Below are 16,839 nucleotides of genomic sequence, written 5' to 3'. Positions count from 1 at the left end.
TCTTCTTTTACTACATCTTTTGAAAATATTGCTAATACGATAGATTTCTGTATGTAAAATAAGGTAATTTTAGATCACCTCTAGTGTGAGGTCATTTTTGCTGAAGTTTCTGGAATATGCAGTGTGATTTTTAATGTTTTTTTAAAAATATTTTTTTCTTCTACATGCATAACAAGGTCATAGATGAGACTTTGTCATATAGCTGGTACAGATATAGCCTCGTATAGACTGTTCATGATAGGAGTATAAGCTAAGTTAATTATGCAGGAAGAGCAGTTTCCTTTTGTTCATCAGCTGGAAAATGAGTAGAAAATTTAATTTTGGAGACTTCAGAGATACATCATGTGTTGATCATTATGAGCAAATTAACTGTCTTCATGGAAAAGCCAGTTCTGACTCCAAAGAGCAATGCAGGTGAACAATATAATTCTGTAAATATTTTTATGAATTTTTATATGGTATGTGCTGAATATACCTCCAGCAGTTGATTTCATTTTTCTTGTACGTACATTTAAGTCTTTTCACACCACTGTGCTTTATGAAAATACCTGCTATTGCACAAAGTTATTGGATACCTTTTGGAAAACTGGACATGCATTTGTAAATCAACCTCTTCTTTTTCTGGTGAAGAACTGGAGTTATGGATGTCAAATTGAGGTCCAACAGGAGCACGTTATTGTACTGTTTTGGTAGGATTAGAAACCTCTGAACAGCAGCCTATACCTGATTTTATTCTTTTTTTTCCTCTTCCTTCCTTCTGAATATGTGAACAGAAAAAGAAGCAAATATGATTTCATGGTGGATATTTTTGTTCTGTTGCAGATATGACCAGTGCAACATATGAACTGTTTTTCTCAATGACACAAACTCTTGGATTTTTGATCTTCCTATTCATTTGAGCTTTTAAGAGTCACCTTAGGTAAAAGATGTTCTCAGTTACCTTCTGGGACTGACAGCTCTGGGCACTACTAAGGAGGTATTATTGAAAGTTGGTTTCATCATTTCCTTGTAGTGTCTAACCAGATGAACAAGGTTATACCTCTGTTTGATAACTGCAAAACATCTTTTAGTCAGGTAAGGGTTTATTTCTATTCCCTTGGCTTGTATCATTTTAAGACCATAGTGTTCCCAGTGAGACATCCTGTATTTGTTTCCTCCGAGGGCTTTATATTTTTGTCCCTGGTGCATTAGTTCCAAGCTGGTAGAAACAGTTGCACAAGCAATCAACCTGTTTTCTTAAATCTCCTATGCCCAGGGCATCTTAATAAGTCTTTGGTTGCTGCTCGCTTTTAGAAAGAAGGTCAGCGTGGGTTTATTGCACATCTGCCAGTAGTTTGCAAAATGCTAGATCCTCGTAGTGACCTGTGTGCCCACCAGGCAAGTGTTACCTTTCACAGACTGCAAGGAGGGAATCATAACCCATGGAAAGGGGCCCACCAGATGCCTGAGGGCCATACCTCAAGCTGTCACAGGAGTTTCACCAGTTCTTGCTGTTCATTTGCTCTCCTGACCTCTTTGCATCGTGTGCTTAAGCACCTTCTTAAAAGCCAGCCTGTGGCTCAGGGCATTAACTGCAGGCGGCAGTGCAACATGATCTGCTGGAAATTGTAAAGTCAGTCCTACAGATTTGTGTGGACTTCTGTGTGCCCCCTCACTGTTAATAGGTAATAAAACATTAACATTTCAGTGTGACGGGGGACTTTTTGGTGTGACCTTGTGTTTAACCACCATCAAGACACAGGTGTAAAATTTTTTAAGTTACATGAGATGTACTGGAACACCACGTAGAGATACTGGTGTGTTCAGAAGGTCTTGCAGTAGTGTTGGATGGTTTTCTACATTTTGTTGGTATTAGAGCATAAACTAGTTGGAATATAATTTTTTTCTTTTTTTTTTTCTACAAATATTGCAGTGGAATTATTTTTAGTGCCAAAGGGAAATTTCTGTAAGACCTTGTCATAAGGCATGTTTTTGCATTTTTCTTGTTTTCCTGCCAATCTGTAACTTCCCTGCCTTTATAACACTTTGAAAACTTTCTTCATATTTATGTCAGTTTCTGTGTCAGCTGATGTTGAAATCGGTTTCAAAACCACAGCCAGAACTTTTATTTACCCAAATATTTAGCTTTCAGTTTAACCTGACCTTACACTGAGCACATCTGAGTTAAAGTAGCCCAACAAATCAGCTACTTTCTACCCCCTCTGACATGCAACTGGCTGTGTGGATACTCTTAGCTTGCCCTAAATATTGTGAAGGGAGGGAAAGAAGCATGTAAAGGTCAATACTGTGGTTTACTTGAAGGACAGTAGTTTATTATGAATTGCTGTGACTCAATTGTTTTTGATACTCTGTTTATCCTATCTCAGCTAAAAGATGCTAGGGAAACTTCTGATCTTTCCAGCAGTTAGAAGAGGCAGGTCTCACTAGCTTTTGTTTTCATGAAGGAACATGGGCTATAAACTGCTTGCATGGAGCTTGCTATTTGCTATATGTCTGCAGAAGACCAGTGTTTTGATCCCATGTTCAAGTAATACTGTAGTGCACATAATTTCTAAATTATGAGCCTTATTTTTACTTTAAATCTTTTCAGCTGGCTGATTTTTTTTTTTTTTGCTTTAAAACAACAGGTATTTTTACAATACATGAGTATAACATAGAAAGTATTCAGTTCCTTTCAATGATTTTGTTGCTGGATGTAGAGACACGGCACTAGCATCTAGCAAGCAAATACATTCCTGTGGTGTTTTCAAAAGCATATGAGAAACCATATGTTTTCATATGAAAACAGCTGTTACCATGCATATGCTTTCTGAGATAGAGTAACACTTATTAAGAGGGCAAAGCAGGACCACAGCTTGTCTTCTAAGTTGAATAAAGCTGGCAATAACTGTCTCTTTCAATGTGCAGTGGCACTGAATGCAGATATTGCCATGTGGAGTTGTAACTGGAAGGAGGGAGAGAGATTAACGTCTACAGTCTGCAGCTTGGAAGAGACAATATAAATCTGTGTCCTGCTTTGAGCTGTGAATGCCTCTGTAGGAGTTATAGTAACAGACAAATTAGCATAATGTAATTGGCTGGCAAGGTCAGCCCCTCTCCAGGAGCATTAGCAATGTTTACTGTAAGAAGAGACAGACCAAGTATTGTAGGGTAGTACATTGTCTGTCCTTTTTGAAGGAAGAATAATCATTTTGGACTCCCTGCATCACAGACTTTACCATATCTTATTAAAATTCAGACTATCATATTTCTGCCTTAAAGCAAATAATCTAATAGAACAACAAAGTATATTCTCCTATCACACAAATCTTTATTCTTTTTTTTTTGCTTTGAACCTCATTGAGTTTACTTTTTTTTTTCTTTCTTTCTCTGTTGAATAGCTTTTTCTCTGGATGCTAAACTTCCATATGCATCCCTGCCAATACCTAATAAATCTTGTTGAAAGAATTAAAATTTCAGGTCTTATTACATGGGACACAATTAGTAAATCCAGATAAACTTATCAGCTTTCTTGTTTGACTCTTTGAAAATGTAAAACTCTGGGCAAAATTCTGGGCCAGCTCTAGAAATCCAGACTCACTGAATTCAGGTTTGCAAACATTTTCAGAGCTGTAGGTGAGAAATGTGAGATAATGTGTTTTGAAGGAGACCTTCCATTGAGTCACAAACAGCTCTGGCTTTTCAGCCTTTGTTTTCAAATATGAAAATTTGTAGCAAGCATTTGAAATGAGTTCAAGCATTCAGTTATGAAATGTTTGGGAAATGGCTTTTAGAATGTCGTACAGGGGTCACATTGCCTTTTCTTATATAATCCACAGGAATGGTGAAGATGGTGGTATTTAGCAGCTATCTTCAGCTTAAGTCTTTAAAATACTGTCTGTGTCAGGGAGTTATTACTGTAATTTTCCTAGACAACTGGCAAAAAGGCTAAAACATACACAGAATCACTTCTGAGCACTATCTTACTGGAAAACCTATTTCCTTTTGCTTAGACAGTGTGATCCAATGGATTTCCAGAGCACAGTCCATTCCATTGTCTTCTGGTGATGAAGAAAAAGCAAGCAGCAGTTCCTGGACTCCTCAGTAGCTATTTTTTGAGTCTTGTATATTAAAACTGTAAGTTAGATGAGTTGAAAATGAGCAGTGTTCAAGGGTTGAAGGGTAATATTGCTCTTCTTTAATGCTGACACCCAGGAGCTAGCTGTTCTTGAGAAAAGGATTGGGGTGCTACTTGTTCAGGCTGGGTCCTGACCCTGTGCTCTGTCCTTCAACTCAACATTGCTTAGGTTATAAACCTATCCCACTGACAGCCACTTTGTAGGCAAAAGCTGCTGTGTGGAGGACAGTGCTCAGAATTAGCAGTTCTCCATGTGCAGCTAGGTTGTTGCTCAAGGATCCCTGCCCGCCCTGTTTCATTCAGTGCTTAGCTGAAACTCCTGCCTGAATTATGTTTTACCTCCTTGAATGAAGTTATCTATTTGGCTGGGTCACACCATTATACAGGAGGATCAATTATTTATTACTTAGTAAAAGGAGCATTGTGGCTCCTCAGATGGAGTGAGAACTTTGCCAAGGCATTTCAGAAGCATGTGGTACTCTAAAGGAATGGTATGTAATTTCCCCAGGATGGCTCCACACCACATTTAATTAGTGTGACTGGAAGCGTGTACATCTGGATGATTGTCTGGTAGCATTATCAAATATAGTGCAGCTTGTTTGTTTTTCTCTCCATTTCCTCCAGTCAGAAAAGAAGCCGAGCCAAACATATCCTGCTTTTACAACTGAGAATTCACCCCCCTCACCACCACCACTACCATATAACCTCAGTAAGATTTTTAGCCTGACTCTTCTGAAATGGCTTACAATTTTTAGTACCCATATTTGGATGTACAGCCAGGAATCCTTTAATTGGATACAATTTTCTGCAGATGCTGAGCTCCCCTCTTCTGAAGAATAGATCCTGCAACGCTATCTGGACTTTCTGGACTTGAGTATGCAGTCATTATTCTCTCTTACTGATACACATGTCTTTCTCTCCTGTTTCCAGCTACCAAATAATTGTTCTTTGGTCTTGCAATTCTTCTAATGGTACTCATCATGTAACTATATTCTGTATTGGTTAAAGTATCTTGATTATGATTTCTTGTCATTTTTGTGAGTTTGAAATGCATGCTACTCTAAAGTCCTGTGGAGTTCTTTTACAAAAAACCCCTCTTTCTGCTCTGTCACTGCTGTGTTACATTGCCTTCGTAAGCACACTCTGTTGTCTCTCTGAAAGCTATTCCCCTCTTGTCACTTCTAAGCACTATGTAGTTGTTGAAGGTCTTTGTCCTGTTTTACATGTAAGGCAGAAGAATGTGAAGTAATTTGATCAAAGTCATGCAGTAAATGTGTAGAAGAGTGAGGAAAAGGATGGCTGTGCAGTTTGCTGTGTACCTGACCTGTAGAACACCTTTGCAGTCCAAGGAGTTATGTTTCTGATCTTTTCCGCTGTCCCTGTCCTGGGAAGTTGTATGTCCAAGCTCCCTACCAGCTTGCTTACTTGTTCTTTTTCCCATTAACAATAGCTCTTCTTCCAGAGATCTCCATCTGTGTTTAAGACCAAGTCACATTCCTTTATCAGTGGACAGTCAAGTCTGTTTCTTGCAAAAGGACCACTATTGATTTATCTTTCTTCTAAGCATGTTTATTCTCCTAGTCTTAATTTTTTTTTCCTGCCTGTCTGCCACTTGCTGAAGCTAATGCAGAGGTGGACAAGGGCAGCTTCTCCTCAACCAGACTGCTTACCAGCTTTGAGGATTGAGAGGACACATTCTTGTAATGTCTCTTTGTCTGTAGCCCTTGCTGTACTCAGTAGAAGTGAACTTCCTTTAGCTAGAAGCGTATTTAAGTTTTTTACCTTCTGTGTAGACAGTCTGTTGGCCTTTCTAAAGCTTAACTTTTTAAACTCTTATGGCTACAAAGATTATTAATTTTTGCCTGAATGCTTCCAAATTACGTGCCTAATTCTATTTAAGTTCTTCCAGTCTAAGATCTAAACTAGCTCTCCTCTCCCAAAGCATCAACCTAAAATTGGTTGAAGCAATTGTGGATCCTGCAAAACTGCATGATTGCCTTTGTGATATACTTCCCAGGAGACCTGGTGAATTAACTTGATATCTTGGTGTTCCTTTTATGATTTTCACCAATCAAAATGATTTTCCTACCAGCTCACTGGAAAACCCACTTCACTGGTTAAACCTATGATCTCTCGTATGTCGCAAACGGTTTTCTGGGTGCTTTTTGAGACCACCATTAGCCTTCACTCCTGGACCCTTCCTAGCCTTTTGTTTGAGTGCCCATGTAGTCTGCCTGGCCCAACACAGCTGGCACAGTGGGTTGGGGGTAAAAGAATATTTAGGAGATGCATTTTATTACCAGGGTAGCAGCATTTCCACTTGACTTCTTAGTAGAAAAGTTAAGCCTGCTGGTTTTCTGCCTGAAACTGCCTGAATGGAAAATCGCTGGCTGTTTTGTTGCTACCATCCTTGCTCTCTTTACCAACGGCTCTGTCTAAAAAATGTTCTGGTCATTGAATGCAGTCAACAGCTAGTGCTGTAACTCATGCATGATGCCAATAACTTATGCCAGTGAAATCAATGATGAGAATTTCAAAGAAGCTTTAAATAAAATATAACAAATTTAAATGCCGAAGCGCTGTCTCTGTGTATTTGCTATTAACAGATTATAAATGGTTTGCATAGTGTTGAAAAGCCTAGTGCCTTCAGTTAGCCATATCAAAGGCTTGTTTAAAGCAATTCCTGGAGGATTGCCGCCCTCCCCCCTCCCAGCTTTCTGTTTCATGATGGATAAAAACAAAACTCCTTACAATAAAGAAAGGAAAACCAGGTTTTCAGCTACCCTCTGACTGGCCTCCAGATCTGGCAGCTGCTTTTGGACGTCTAATTGCTTGTCCTGCAAAAGTTGACATGCACCTACTTTGAGAAAGTTCTTTGAGTACCCACTTAGTATGTGCACTCTGATTTACATAAATGAAATGATAGTGCTAGAAAAACTCAAGTAGAGCTTATAATTTTGTTTCTTTGAATTTTTTACCTATTTTTTTAAACTTTTCTGGTCTTCTGAATTTGTAGATAAGTACTAGATGCAGGGAAACAGTGCAAAATAATAGACAAGGAACTGGACTGGGAGAAAAGAGCCATTGCCTTGCGTCCTGATATTTGGCTGAACAAATCACTTTCTCTCTTTCTTCTTTCCACTTTCCTTGTTTTGTCTCTGGACTCTGAAGCTTGTGGGCAAGTGTTGTCCATCAATGTGTCTATACAGGTTTTAGCACAATAAGGCCTTGATTACAACTAAGGCCTTTAGGAATTACACCTAGTAAGTATCCTGGCAAATTTCTTTTCTTCTTTTCATGTTTCTTACCAGCCCTTCTCCATTTGAAATGCATGGCGAGCTCCCTTGTTTACAGCAATCTAATGGGACCATAATTCTGTCCCCAAGATAACATTACAGATATAAGCCAGTTTTGCCTTAGACAAAGTTCTATGGAGAATGTATTTTCTTATAAACATGCTTTTTATAAAAGGGTTTGTTGTTTTGTGTTTATTGGTGTTCCATCTGCTCTAGAGAATACATTTGAGAAAAACTAGCTCCAGCATGGCATATAATGTTTCATTAGCAGGCATAACCTTGTTTATTTGCTTTTTAAAATTGTATTTAGAAAAGGAAATCAGTTTGCACCATTGACATGCTGCCAGGTTCCTGTTTATAAATGTCACAATAGGCAACTTAGAAGAAATGAAATAGTCAGTTTATGGCTTTTGCATGAAGAATGAGAGAACTGGGTAGAGCCAGGGAGCCAGTTGTACTCCCCCTGTTTTTTAGCCTCCCAATTAGCAGGACTTAATGTGGTGTTAGCACTCAGGGTTAGCAGTGCAAAACACCCTGAGTGACCCAAACTGGGCTTTGCACACTTAGTGTTACTGAAGTTTAGTTGAACAGAAGAAGCTCTTTGTTCTATGTTGCTTTAGTGGCTATCTTGGACAAGTAATTGTGCATGAAACAAGCAACCCTGAGGAAAAATGGGAAATATCTGTAGGAAACTTCAAGACATAAGCATGCAATCTGATGTCATCTTTTCCCATAGAGAAGCTATTTCCTTTCAAACTCTGGTGAGACCAATCTTCCAAAGTTTCCTTCTTCTTTAAAATATGTTCCTTTATATCACTTTTTTTCCTTAGCTCTAGTAAGTGGTTTATCATGGGTACCTCTGCATATATATATATACAGCATGTATTGCTTACTCTCTGTGTAAAGAAGGCTTTGGGTGTTACAAGCATAGTCTGGACAGACATGCTGTAAAGGGCATGAGAAGGGTAGTGGGGGAAGAGGGGAGGGAATTGTGGAAGACAAGGGTCATCTTTCAGTATTCATTTCTACTGATAATTAGAGGGCACCACTGAATGACTGTAATTAGATCATGTCAAAAAAATTAAGATAAAAGACCAAAAATTCTAAGTATCCTGCATTTTGTTCATAGTATCAGAGGAGTCAGAGCATTTGCTTAAACCAGTAGCCAAAGTGGAGGGCAGGCAGGGAGGTTTCTCCTGCCCGTGGAAGAAGTTCATGGGCATTTGCCCGTGAAGGTGCGAGGAAGGGACCAGGGGAGGTGGCAGTGCTCCCTGGGTGCCCGAGGGGCAGAGGCCCGGCGGGGGCAGCCAGAGGTTGGCCTGCAGCACGAGCAGCATTGCAGAGATTTTGTGCAGGGCTGTCATCCTTCAGGCAGCGGCCTTAAGAGGATTAGTAGTGCTTAAATTGGCCCTTTGGACTTTGTGTTATAGTGGTGACTGCTAGAGCCTTGAGATGGCTTATACCTGGCTTAGCACTTCATATGTCTGTCCTGTGTCTTGTGCCACGCTGCTTAGCAGTGCCATGTAGTTTGCTGGAGATTAGCAGATGAGGTTTGCATCACTCAGTGTATCTCAGAAAGTTTTTCTGATAACATAGGAACAACTATTGAAAGAAAACAGGACAAAAAAATTATTTATGAGGGTTTTTTTTTTTTTTTTTGGTTTGTACCTCTTGAGGAGCAGCCAGAAAGTCTACGTTTAAGAATAATCCCTCCTAATTTAAAACAACAAGGAAGTTTCCCTGCATGTTCCAACACAGATATTTAGGATAAAAGTTTTCAAAGCTCCTGCCAGCCCCAGTACACAAGTCTGATCCATTAATTAACAGTAATTGTCTAAGGCTCCAAAAACAGAAGACATTTTGAAAAAAAGACAAGGATTACTGAAGTTCATAGATACCTTTAGAAATGTTATCTTTTTTGTCAATAAATTCTAGTCACGGTGCTCCAAAGCCGTATTTGGGTGGCAGTTAAACTCTGGTCTGTGAACTGCTGGTGGTCGCAAAGCTGTGGTAAGTCATCTGCATCTGGTCTGTGGAACCATCTTGCCTTAATTACACAATTTATGATAAGAGCACAGAGTGCTCTGTGTGAAATTCAGAGGGTTGACAGAGGTCTGTGATCCAAAAAATTGGAAGCCAGTGGCTGAGACTGATAAGTACAGATTCAAAGCTTTATGATTTCAGTGAGAGCAATGTTTCCCTTCTTTCCCCATCTGCCTATCATTACTTGTCATTCTTGAGTAAGGAGTTTAATTTTTCTTTACATTTTTACCCCTTTGGAGATCAGGTTGATAACATTTGACTGAGCAGTCGTGCCTGGGGTTCAAGAAGTCAGATATACCCATACTGCTCCTGGCCTTTCAGTCTCCAGTGTGGTGTGGATAGCTAGCTGGGTCCAGTTCGGGGGGAGACTTTGGATGGGGGGCTTGGGGGCAGGAAAGAGTCTTTCTCCATTCTGGGCTATATCATGCCTGCTGTTTCTTGTAATGTGCCATTTTTATCAGGTAGCTGTTAAGTGAGCATTTGCCTTTCTTTGAAATATTTTGAGGAATAGATCCTTTGGCATCGGTTCTGTATTTTTGTGTCAGCCTCATTCAGTGACTTCATACCTCTTGCTAAGTAGGGGAGTTAAATGGATTTTAGCAGTCTGCAATAAGATCTTCATAGTGCTTTGTCCTTATGCTTAATGTTACTACACAGCATTTTCCAGAAGTTCCTTTCTGTGTCCTCTTTTTTTCTGCTTTAATGCTTTTCCTCATTCAAGCTCTACAGATGTTACAGTTTAAAAAGAAGAGGAAAAGGTATTGCATTTCAGTCTCCACCAAGTTTACACTCACCCATCTCTTGCATAATGGAACTTTGTCCTTTTTTTTTTTTTAATTTAAATCTTGATAATAGACTTTCTTTTTCCTGTAAACCTTCAATTACATTAGTAACATAATTCATTTTTTATCTCTGTTTTCTTCCCTAATTCCTCATCTGTGTTTACTGGCCTTGAGTGGGCAGCAAGCTTAGTTCTGTGCTTATGGCAGTTTAGATTTTGTATGCCAGTTACAGATGAAACTGTTGTGATGGGCTGGTGTGAGGGTGTTTTCCTTCCACATTGATCTGAACAATGAGAAAATAAATGAATTGGTGCTGTTTCTGGGGAGACGTGCTAAATTTTGTTTTGGGACTATCTTTTTCTTCTGTCAGGAGAGAATTCATAGAGCCTCAGTAATTTTGATGGAGATGATATATGATTAAAATAATTTTGAAGCCTGCCATTATTTGCCACATTTAATGTATAAGTTTCTTTACAATGATGTCTTCCAAGTTTTTAAGCTGGCAGGTTCTTTGGTTGTGTAAGCAGTATATGCAGTGTGTCACTGGAGGCTTCCACTCGTGTTTTTTATATATTGTGAAGTTAGGATCTCAGTAATCAGGCAAGATATTACTGTGCACTTCTTAAAAGCATATATGAAACTGCCATTTAAATGTGTTTTGTCTTAGAATATTTGTCCTTGTTAAAATATATTGATATGTATTATGTTAATATATGTTAATATATGTTAATATATATTGAATAGACAGTCTGTATAAATTCTAAAGTACTATTGTATATTTGATTTCTCTCTAATTTTTTTAAGTTGATGCTTTTTTCTTGAACTATGGGAAAATATTTTAAGTTGCTATGCAGCAAAATACAGATGCATGATTTTTTGCATAAAAAAAAGATGTGCAAAACCTGTTTTTTAGTGTTTAAATTACCTACATTTTTATTTCATTTTTTTAATGGAAAATACCTTCTGACTTGGGAATTTATGTTATAGTTTGCAGAATACCTTTATGTAGAATTGGTTGTAGGTTACAGCTCTATTGATCTGAAAGCTTACATGGAACAATCCTGAATGGTCTGCAGTTTGTGTAAAACTGGTGTTTGCAATTTTTAGTAAGCCTCACAGTTAAAAAATAATAGTAGGAAAATAAAAACAGACTTTGGTTCAGAAACTAGATCTTATAGTTTAAAACCACAAAGAAGCTCTGTTTGAAATTCAGAACGTTACCGTAGATCATAAAGGATGGATCAGTTGTCTCCATCCTTTGAGTTCAGTAGATGGTGGTTAACTTCAGGTGGTGCTGTGTGAAATGCATGGGTGTTACTCTGGAAGAACCAGGGTTCAGGGGAAACGGTGACTGCCTGGGCGTATTTTGCCTGTGTCTGTGTAGCTGTCATTTCTCTGCTGAGCTTGCCAACAGGGTGTGTGTTCTTGTGGAGTGATGTGTAATCCTCTCCACCAGAACATGGAAGCATGACTACAAGAGGTTTTTAGCCTTTAGAAAAAATAAGTGTGTTGCCTATCCAAACTTAAATGGTTGCACGTGGGAGAAAAATGCTCAAATGTTTTCTTCTAAGTCTGAAGCTAAAATGGGTCATGAAGTATAACTGGGGAGAAGTTAAGATGATGATGATCTGTACACTTTCCTCCTGCAGCCGGAAGGGTTGAGAATGAGCACGTTGATTTAAAAGCAGTTTGAGGATATGATTTGTTGCTTTTTGGTTTATTTGTTTGAATGTTAATACTGTTGGAGAGTACTGCATGAGCACATGGGCAAGGCAAGCATTTCTATAAAAGCTCTTCAGTGTTATAATCCTAGTTTCTGCTTCAGTGGGAGTGACTGGAAACTTTAGTGAGGATGAAATTTAGTCCTAAAGGACATAAATTTCTCTTCATATATTGGATCTTAATTAAGATTCACTAAATAAATCTTAAGGCATGTCTTTTGTGTCTCTGCAGCTCCTGACATATGGGTGGCCTGTTCCCTGTGCGAACACTTAGGTTCAGTTTAATAAAATAGATAATAATGATGAGCTCATATGCCCTCTTCTAATGCTGAAGCACAGTTGAGAAGATGCCTGAGAAAACTCTGAGTGTGTGTGGCTGTCATACTCTCAGATTATGGATGGATCTTGGGAATACTAAAAGGAGAGGCAGAGCTCAGTCATTGCTGTGTCATTGCTCCCGTAGACTTCTCTGAGCTGGAATGCTGGGAGCTCTACACCTAGTATCAAATAATCTTTACCATCTGCTTAAGAGATGGAGAATAATGAAAAGGGGAGTCAAAGGAGATGTTATTCACGGATGCCTGGTAGAAGAGCATGAAGAGCTCCTTAAAAGTAGAGCTGGAAGCAACCTAACCAAACAACAATTCAACTAGAAAGTGGAGGTCTCAGTTTCAACCAATATTGCTGAATTTTTCCTCTTTCTATAAGGGCCCAAAGTCAAGTCTGCAAGGAGCTTGTTAATATTCTATCCAGATCCATTCAGAATCAGATGCAGAGCTCAACACATCAAAACCATTTTGGGAGTTCTGAAGACTGCCTGCATCACACGTGCAACGAGCCTAGTCTTGCTGTGCTGGTGATACAGAGTCATTCTGCATGTCATGATGCATACGGCGAGATCAGATAGGCTTAGTGTCAGATCTACTGTGCATTACCTTCCTGCTGTCTTTCAAAGCATACTTATTGTCCTTAAAGTATGAACTTGCTTGAACTTCTCTGTAGATTCACAAGCATCTCAGTGATGTAAATTATTCTGAGATTGCCTAATCCTTTTCTTATGAATATCAGAGTCATGCTGAGTTTGACATTTTGTTGGGAAACCTTAGGCTTTCACTTGGCGACGTAGTACCCGCTTGCCCAACAACAGTGCTTGCATTACTGAGAAGAATGGACATCTGAAAGCATTGACAGGTTTTCACTCTGCTTTTACTTTCCATGCATCACATACTCAGCCTACTTTTTGAAAAGATGCAGTTTATTGGAAATTGTTAAAACTTTGAAACAGTGCTGGAAGTTTATGCATGTAAGGTAACAATTACACTGTCTTATGGGCAAACAAAATTTTCCATATCCATCATAATTCATCTGTTTGTACCTTAGAGAGCTCTGTAATTATAGGAGAAAATGGAAAGAGAAGGAAAAGAGAAAGGAAATACTTAATCTAGCAGCACAGGAATCTGATATAAAATCTTTAAGTTCTGCCCTGCCATGGTACAACAAAGTCCAGTAAAACTCTGGGCAAGTGCCAGGGTACCACTTGTCTAAGGCTTGTGATGGATTTCCATCCTGTCCATTCCCCAGCCTTGCAGACTCATAGCACCGTACATACTTCCTTTAGAGATCACTTTAGGAAGTGGTAGTGTTAAAATATTTGCTGCACATGGATAGATATTAGATCTGTTTTTGCAAAATCTGGCCATGATCAAAAGCATCATTGCAGGCTTGAATCCTGAGCTAGATTTGGCTGTACATATATTTTTTTTTTAACTGAACAGGTTTTCCATCAGAAACCAGTAATCTGTTGAAGAAGTGACATTTTAATAGGAAAGTGGTAGATGAGGGAGAACTTCTTTGGAGAAGTTTTCATATATCTAAGGTTATTGCCATGCTACTGTGCTATGAAATATTACAGTTAAGGTCCTTGGTCTGGCTTCCTCTTGTAATTCATGCTCTTTAAGTGAATACTTAAGTGAATAAGGAGCTTCTAGACCTGATTCATAATGGGTAAATTATTTACTGGAAGAGGAACTCAAAGGTGGGTCCTCTTCATTCCAGATGAGGTGGTCTAACCATGCAGCTGTAGGCAGCACCTCTGCCTCTTTATGTGTTAATAAAGACCAGAACAACTCCTGTAAAAGAAACAGAGATCCCTGTGTCTACACTGTCCTGGGAAATCACATGAAATATATAAAATTGGGAGATGAGGGGATAATAGCTAATGCCTTCAATTGGGTCCCCTAATTATTTGCTCTCCTTTTCCATGAAAGGTTATTATTTGTTTGGCTCATAATACAATCTTTCTTTTAGATCTGGGATTCAGTGTCTTGTCTGCTTCTTCTGTTTTCCACATTTGATCAGAGCTCTGAGTTTCCTTTCTCACCAGCTTTATCTACAAATACTTTGTGGTGGTTGTGTGTGCTTCCTAGACAAATTGACTCATAAATTGGAATTTTGAATGAAATATAACTTTGCTTTTAAATCCCGAGTATTGCAGTGGTTAGGAAGGTGCTTTGTGTGAGTCTTAGTGGCTGTGTACATACTAGGATTATTTTTCTCGTTTTCCTCGGCCTAGCATAAGGTGACAATGGAAAGTTTCTTTTCCCCTTGCTGCTAACAATTCACACGTTGATGCCTGATAGGAAAAATAATGCTCTCAAGGTTACCATATTTTTCATATGCATGCACTATGGCTTATCTCTGGCTTGAGAGTTTTGTTTGTTTTTAAACGCAGGCCAAGTCAAACCCTGCGGTTTAGCAGCAGTGTGTTTTGTGTACAGGCCTAACAGGAGAGCAGTCCTGTTCCATGATTTCTTCCTTAGCAGGATCCCAGTCTCTTGGGTTGTTTGCTCAGTGGATATGAGTTATCTGTGAACTTCTTTTTTTTTTTAAGAAATTTTTAAGATCTCTGAGTTACCTGAAGCAAAGGTTATATATGGGCAAATACAGTGTTATTCTAAGCCTCTGGGATATTATTGCTCTACCAAATCTATGGAGTCTAATAGAAATGGCTGTTTCATGATGTGCTGTGTACTGTTTGTTACTTTGGGACTGTAAAACTTGATTTGCTTGTCATTCTAAACAGACACAGTACACAGTCAACAGCTCACGCAGTAAATCCAGGTGTCCTGCACTCATATCGTATTAATTTAGGAGAAATATGTGCTAAATATCCCCATTATAAATCACAAGACACAATCACAGAAGAACGACTAGTCAACTTGTGGGTATTTTTCCATTTATATTGCCCTGTGAAAGTAAATATTTATTTTTCATTTCTTTATTGTTGGTTATAACAAGATCTATTGGCTTGGGATTTACCAGGAGCCAGTAACTTTTCATGTTGTTGATACTTTCAGATTTCTAATAGTATTCCTGTAGAACAGAAAACCAAGATAAGACATTTATTTCTTGTACTTTTCTTCCACCATCTCCCATTTCCCTTCTTTTTGCAGAATATCTCCATGCATAACACGGTTGGAGGAGCAATGGTGGGACCTGGATCCCACCAGCTGACAAACACAAGGATGCCAAACCATGACACCAGCGTTGTGATTCAACAAGCCATGCCATCTCCACAGTCCAGTTCTGTCATTACACAAGCACCTTCCACAAATCGGCAGATTGGGTGAGTCCATTTCCATTTTCTCATTTCTCTGGTTCTGTCTCCTGCAGCTGCCCGTGGGATCAGATGTTGTCCTCATGGTTCTTAAGGTCCAGCTACATGCAGGACCAGATGTTGTTCTCGTGGTTTTTGAGGTTACAGAGTTTGCACTTGACCCTGCCAACATAAGCAAGGATGCCTGCAGCACACGTTGCAGACTATGGGGAATGGCCAGGTTACTCCAAATGTGGCACCCCGCTTCAAAAAGGATGAAATGCTCTACTTACTGGGAAGTCCTGCTTTCTCCATCCACTTTTTTGTTTTTATCTTATGATCATACTTCATGGTTTTTTTATAACTGCTCTGGGAAGAAAGACAAAGTGTTTGTGGAGCTGATCCTTTAACTTCCTTCAGTGGGAATTCTGGGTGTTCTATGGGATTGAGCTATTTCCTATGTCCTCTGGTTAACTGAAGAATGCTGGAAGACAAAAAGGCCGTCGAGATAAATAGAGTTTGTCACAGTGTGAACAGTTGGTCAGTTTGTGATGATAGATCCATATTTATTACCATAAATTGACAGTATGGATGCTTATTATATTGGCTTGAATGCCAATTGAGTGCTAATGTTTGGAGAACTGTGTGAACAAAACCATCCATGTTCAGCATACCTGGTTACTTCCAGCAAGTATGAGATCCTCATAAGTCACAAGAACATGTTTTTAATTGTACAGTAACTGCCTTGATGGCTTGAGGGTACAGTTTTTCAACACACAGCTCTGAGAATTTTGCATGAAAATGTATGGATAAAAAGATATATATTAGTGGACTAAGAAAGAAGCAGCAGTCTAGATTTGTTGTCTGTCATTGTAATTTGGGCACATCCATTATTTGATAAGTGTGAAAGCAGTCTCTGTCCCCAGTCATTGTCTAAATAATTGATGATCAACTTACAGTCTTTTCAAAATAAAACCAAAAGGTGAAATTGTGGCATTGACAATTGAAAATCCAGTTATTCTTGAGTTTTCTTTCAAGATTCTTGGTGTAGACCACAGGCTCTGTATCTCCTGTGGTAGCTGGGATGGCCCATGGCACTGAGCTCTGTGTTATCCAGCCATTCACAGAACACAGATTCCATCTGCTGCCCTAGTTTTGTGCTCCTGGCCAAGCTCCTCTATTTTCCTTTTTACTACTATTTCAGGATTTGGTTCTTAATATATAAATCTGGTAAGATGGGTCAGGTAAACGTATTTGATGGATGTGCCCTTTGTATATGTTACAT

General features: G+C 39.0%; 1 protein-coding gene across 4 annotated transcripts in view; it reads left to right on the top strand.

The window, feature by feature from the left end:
- Window positions 1–16,839, top strand: part of CREB5 (cAMP responsive element binding protein 5) — a 258,114-nt gene that overhangs the window by 67,643 nt on the left and 173,632 nt on the right. For all 4 annotated transcript variants that reach the window (XR_002045390.3, XM_039549391.1, XM_039549390.1 and 1 more), the window contains one exon: window positions 15,412–15,584. Coding sequence is in view for 3 of the 4 variants with exons in the window: in XM_039549390.1 (XP_039405324.1) it covers window positions 15,412–15,584 (173 nt within the window). In the remaining variant the exon portion in view is untranslated. The remainder of the gene's footprint in view (window positions 1–15,411; window positions 15,585–16,839) is intronic.

The sequence above is a fragment of the Corvus cornix genome, chromosome 2, assembly GCF_000738735.6.
Source record: "Corvus cornix cornix isolate S_Up_H32 chromosome 2, ASM73873v5, whole genome shotgun sequence".
NCBI lineage: Eukaryota > Metazoa > Chordata > Aves > Passeriformes > Corvidae > Corvus > Corvus cornix.
The sequence above is the reverse complement of the archived record's forward strand: the minus strand, read 5'-3'. Positions and strand labels throughout refer to the sequence as shown.